General features: G+C 49.9%; 1 protein-coding gene across 1 annotated transcript in view; it reads right to left on the reverse strand.

Moving 5' to 3' along the window:
* The window catches only part of LOC112956947 (extracellular tyrosine-protein kinase PKDCC-like), a 9,093-nt gene extending 8,800 nt beyond the window's left edge, over nt 1-293 (reverse strand). Inside the window, exon 1 of the mRNA XM_026050435.1 lies at nt 274-293. Coding sequence (XP_025906220.1) covers nt 274-293 — 20 coding nt within the window. The remainder of the gene's footprint in view (nt 1-273) is intronic.
* Between the last annotated feature and the right edge of the window lie 5,726 nt (nt 294-6,019).

Here is a 6,019-nt window from a genome sequence, read left to right on the forward strand (position 1 = left end):
GCCGCTCTGCAGCCGCTGCCGCCGCGGCGGGGCCAGGCGAGCCCGTCGGGGGCGGGTCGGGCCGGGCGGACCCCGCCCCGGCCTCGGGCCCGGTACCACCCTCCCTCGGCCCCGGCCCCGGCTCCCGGCCCGGTCCTAGCCCCAGTTCCCGGCCCGGCCCTGCTCTCGGCCCCCGCCCCGGTCCCACCCCATCACCGACCTGATACCACCTCCCACCCCGGCTTCGACTCCTGCCCCGGCCCTCGGGCTCCTGACCGGTCCCCGGCCCGGTACCGTTCCGAACCGGGCCCCATCTCCCGCTCCGGCCTCGGCCCCGGCCCCCACCCCGGTCCCAGCCCCGGCGGTGCCGACCCGCGCCCCGCGGAGCCGCCCGCTCCTCTTCCTCCCCGTGGGCAGCGCGGGAGCCGCCGGGGTGCTGGGAAGCCGGCGGTGCCGAAGCTGCCGCGGATGAGCAGCGCGTCCCTCCCCGTGCCCCTCCGCTCCTCTCTGCTCCGCTCCTCTCTGCCGAGCGCAGCGTCTGCGCGCTCGCTGCCTCTGCTTTCTAGGAATGCGGCTGAAGCTGCCGGAGAACACGGCCAAGGGGAGGAAAGCGGATAAATATTCCAGAGAACTGGGTTAGTGGATCCCCGGGCTTTTGAAAGCTCTCAGGTTGAGTTTCTAAAAAAAGCAAGTCCTGGCAGCCTCTCTTGCTACAAGGACACACTGTGCCGGGCTGCAATAGCAGTGCACTAGCCGAAGGATGGAATACTAATTGTTTCCAGGGGGAAAAATAAAAGGCCAAAACTTGCTCAACTTCTCCTGCCAAAAGCTGACAGCCCAGGCAGAAAATGTTGCCTCCGTATTTATGTGCAAGGAAAGAGGGCAGTGACACACGTTCTACGCAGCGTTGCCATCTGGGACACACAGACCTACAAAGATGAGGAAAGTGTTGGGAGACTGATGTGCAGAAATGGGATTCAGGGGTCTAGGGCTCCCCTCTATCTCTCACATGAGTTTTATGTCTCTGCTGTTTCAAATGTTGAGAAAAGGTCTTAGGAAGAAGAGCTGGCATACAGCAAAAGCTGTCAATGTGCTTGCTGATGGCAACATGCCATTAACTTGCCTCACTAGCCTGAAACTCCCACCCAGCGAGTTCATTCGCTTGTGCGTTTGCCGCTGCAACGTTGGGTTACAAGCTGAGATAACTGACTGCCTCCCTGCCGACTTGCTTCAGCTCTTGTCATCATTTCTGCAGTGGGGAAACTCTCCTGACTCAGTCCTAACGTGCACACTGCTCCGCTCGCTTCTACTGAAATCACTGCTCCAAATAAGACAAATAAACCAGTGCGAAGCCTCCCTGAGCAACTGCCCTGAACTGCCGAGGCCTGCAGAGATTATCAGAGATTAGAGCAGAGCAGCTCCCGTCTCGAGCACAACGGGTGGTTCCCGGGACTGTTGCAGCCGAAATAATGAACATAAGCAACTGATCATAAAGAGCTCCCTTCCTAAAAGCTCGCAGGAAAAACCCTTTTTGCTTCACATCACTTCAGCACCCTGGGAGCAATGTATGAGGTGGAGTCTGAGCAGGACAATAGTGGAGTGCAGCTGAGGTGAATCCTGAATCCATCAGGAAATGCACAAACATAGGAATTTTGGAAGTGAGTGCAGAGCTCATGCCCTAGTGGTGTACATCATTCAGCCAGCAGACAAAATCTGTTCAAAATAATCTAGAAAGTCTCAGGTTTACTGTTCTTTTCCATGTGTATATATCTATCGCAAGTCTCAAGTAAATCTTTCAATAGAAGAAATTTTCTTCTATTTGTTTCTTTTGTTGCTTTCTAACCTTGGTATCTCTTTGATTACTGTCCTTATTTTCAAATCAAGTATACATCCGTGTCATATAAATGAACACTCATTGTCACTGGAGACCTATTATATACATATCTACCTGTGTTTCCAAGGGAATAGATGCCAACTGAATGTAGTGTTATTTAATTTCAGCATGTCCTCAGCACCACAATAATATTAAAACCTATTAGAGAAGACTCTCTAGAGATAAACAGAAAGAATAATGATGGATTAATTTTTTGCTTTATAGTAGCACTTAAGGATTCCTGCCAAGTTCTTGGCTGTGTTATGCAAGGCGTCTTACAGGCAATAGCACAAAAGGTAGCATCATCTTGAGAGAGCTGACACATTAAAAGGGAAACACAATAAAGTGCTGCTGAAAAGATAGAAGAGTAGGTGGTAATTTGAGTGTCCTTCATTTTCTCTGGAGAAATTGTGCAAACAATAGAGGGCAGAGGAGGCAAAAGCGAAAAGAGATGAAAGGTGAGAGTGAGAGAGACAAGGATCAGTCTTTAACAAAAGAAGCTGGAAAGACGCCATGGAATAGAGCTGTGTTTGGACACAGTATCTGTCCCGTCCTCAGATGGTCTCAGTAGATCCAACATAATCATTGCTGGACATTGCTGATGCTTCACAGAGTCTCCTCTGTCTGCTTATAGCTTATAGTGCTGTAATCTTTGGGAGGATGAAGCAGGGCTGAGGCTTAACTGAATAAAGTCCATTTGAAAAGACTTAGAAGAAAGCTGTTCTATAATATTTTTATGATGAGTATGAGGGATAACTTACCCTGCACTAGCCCAGTGAGGGTGATAGAACGGGACAGAGTTCAAGAATCCCATCCGGATCTCAGTACTGGACAGCTAAGATAGGAAACAAATCCTCTAGATGGACCAAAGAGGAGAAGGGTTGTTGGAGCATGAGAAATGAGGCTGTTTCCAATGCCAAAGAGAGGAAATGTGTGGACCACAATATTGTTAAGAGAAGGAAGGATTGAAGTTAAAGAGGAAGGCTGCAAGTCAGAGATTCAGTGTTAGAAGAAAATAGTCCAGTAGCAGAATTGACCCATCAGCACAGACTGTGTCTAAAGATGTTATTTGGACTGATACAAACTGTGCACGATGAAGTCTCTGGTGCTTCCCTATGCACCGGTGCTTGATATGCTTCCAGAAGCCACTTGGCATTAGAATAGCCCTTAGTCACTAGCATGTGGCACTGACAACTTCTGTATAACATGGTTTGGGAGCCAGGAAGTTCCAAAGACCATTCCCAGTTGCAAGTTGCATGTGACCATAATTTGAAGGGTAATGGAGCTCAGTAGACACAACTGTTGTGTGCCAGTTGACCTCAGTGCCAAAAAAGGGTCCGGGACATATTTAATTTGTAAACAGAGTTATATTATTAATGTCTTGAGGAGGGAAGAAACAGTTCTAACCCTTGCAAATACAGAGCGGTGCCACTGCTGACCATCGTGTCCTGACCCAACACAGAGGAGGATTCAAGAGCAGCTCCCTAGAAGGGATTATAAATAGCTTTGACTGTGTCCTCTCCAGAGCCTGCTGACATAGCAGAGTAGGACAAGGCCAGGAAATGCTTCAGGGCTACAAGCAGAAATACCTGAACCAGTCCTCCCAGTTTCACTGAGCACACACCACACCAGTCCAGAGACAGAATGCCTACCTCACATGGACTCATACGTGGGCACAGTGATGGGGGCAGGATTTGTCAGCACACTTCACACAGAGGTTGCACTTGAGAAGGGAAGATGTAGACATTTTTTCTGAGCCTACTGGCTTGAACACCTTATTTTCAGCTAGCTTATTTTCTTATTTGCTTTTGATAGCAAGGACTAATTATGGGAAATATGCCCATGCAGAGGAGTCTCTGTTTTTCAGAGGGAGGCAAGTCCTTCCACAGCAGGGAGGATAGGGAAGGATCCTTTTTTACCCCTGTTAGCTTGGACTTTGCTCATCTTATTTTCAATTTTCTGGTGTCCAAATGTTACTATGAGACAGATGGTTATTAATTACAAATCTTGTCAGAGGGTGTCCTGTGGAGCAGACCAAAGCATTGGCATGGGCAGCATGATGGAGCAACTCTAAAATGCTCCTCCTGAGATGCTGGCAGGATTCAGGTGCCCCAGCGTAGGCAGCTCCACATGCTGCTGGTGCCTCCCTTGTCCCTGATACCACTGAAGGAATGAAGAGCAGGGACAGTTCCTCCGAGAGGACGTGCTGTTTCTCCTCAGCAGTGCTTCTTTTGTCCCTGAGTCTACAGGATCTCTCTACTTATATATGGAGAAACGTGAAGAGTAAAAGAGGAGCACATTGCTCTCACTCAGCAGAAGGAAGGCTATTTGCTATGTTTCTGCCTGTCTATATTGCCTTGCCAGCGTGTGAGCTCTGTGTGGTGAAGATGTGTTAGATCCATGCTGTAGAGAGCTACTTTAAGGTTGACTTGTCTCAGTAGCAGATTTTGTCTAGATCCAGGAGAGGTCTCGAGTTGCAGCAGTCTTCATCCAACCAGACCAAAGCAAATGCCCACTAACTCTCTAAAGCCACCTCAGTAACAAAGGCAGCAGGGAGCTGTTCATGACTGGGTAAATGAGCCTGGAGGGCAGCAAATTGTCCAGAGAAACTGGATTTCTACTGCACTCAGCACTCAGCAATAAAAGGACAGTATCTTAAGCACTCTATCATCCACAGTCATCGTGCCAGAGGCTGTAGATAGATCAGAAGGCCCTGCGTTGTTCAGAAATGCAGGCTCCGCTATAAGACAATGACTGTGATTGAATCTCATGCACCTCATCCTGTCATGAGGTGTGGGTGCAGAACTGTGAGTCTTGTTCCTGTGCTCCAAACTAGCTGGGATAAGGAAAGATCCTTTTCTCACATCCCAGCTGTGAAGTGATTTGCCTTCCTTTGCAACCCTGAGACTCCTCCGGGTACATTTCCCATAGTTGTTTCCCTTCTATCACAAGAGGCAGAGATCTCCAGGCAGTAGTGATTTCCCTGTTTCTCCTCTTAGTTGTCTATGGCACTGATCTAAAAGGGATAAGATCAAGGCTTTTGAATTAGCATATAAAACCTGGGGAGAAATCCTAGGGAAAATCCTCACTTTGAGAACGTACATGAAAGTCCTGGGTATCACTCCAAAAGAGGGAGGCAAAGAGTTTATAGGCCTGGGAGGAGGATGAAAGAAACTTGCAGCAGTCATCAGTCAGAGAAGGGGGAAGAATTAGGCATGTGTAAAAGAGGCACTTGGGAACAAGTATCCCTGCCTTTGGAGGCTGAGCCTCTGCTGAGAGTTCCCGTTTGTGTCCAAGCAGGTGCCTCTGCAGGAGCAGCTCTGGGATGTGCTGGAGGGCAGGCTCTTGCTCACAGAGCTGAGGGCTGGAGCAGTCTCAAAGAGCCTGGCTTTGCGTTGTTGAGCAAACCATGACTTGTCTGTCCACCCATGCAAGGCTTAGTTGGGCCCTTTCCAGGAGGCAATCAGGGAAAAATCAGCCCGCCAGTCATTTTCAGATCCTTCTTTGCTCTCCCCAGAAGGTAGTAGAAACATACAGAGAAAAGTAGTGTCGTGTTTGATAGTTTCTCCTACAAGCAGCAAGGATGAGCCCTAGGGAGGGAGGCAGCTCCTGTCTGCATTTCCCCTTTACTGGCTCAGTGAGTCCCTGGCATGGATACAGCTGCCTCGCCCTGGAAGTGGAACAACACATTCCTCCTTCCCGGAGTAAGAAGAAGCTCCTCGTCTGTGAGTCTGTGAGAACTGCAGCTTTTTTCACATATTATGACAGTCACAGCTGTGTCTGTTGGGACACTTGTGGCCTGAAGACTCTTGGCTGGGGCTGGCAGAGCCTGTGCAAGCACCTAGCCGGATACAGGGGCCTGGGGAACAGCTTTCCTGAATCGCATGGGTTGAACATGGATCCTTTTTGGCAGGGAAGGATAAGCATCTCCTGGCTAAGGGTGAGGATGAAGCAGAGAGAACCCTGCAGCCTAGTGGCACAGCATCCCTGTCTAGAAGTCATCTCCCGCTGACACACGTTCACCTGCAGAGCTCAGGAGAGGTTGTCTCCTCAGCAGTGCTGAGGCTGAGGAATGTGGCCCCCGCTCGGCGCATTGGCGAGGGGCGCCTGCCATCTGGTGGCCGGGGACCAGCACTGACACAGCTGGGCTTCCCTCATCTGGTGGCC

Source organism: Nothoprocta perdicaria, unplaced genomic scaffold (assembly GCF_003342845.1).
Source record: "Nothoprocta perdicaria isolate Ctin4 unplaced genomic scaffold, notPer1 scaffold_69, whole genome shotgun sequence".
Classification (NCBI taxonomy): domain Eukaryota; kingdom Metazoa; phylum Chordata; class Aves; order Tinamiformes; family Tinamidae; genus Nothoprocta; species Nothoprocta perdicaria.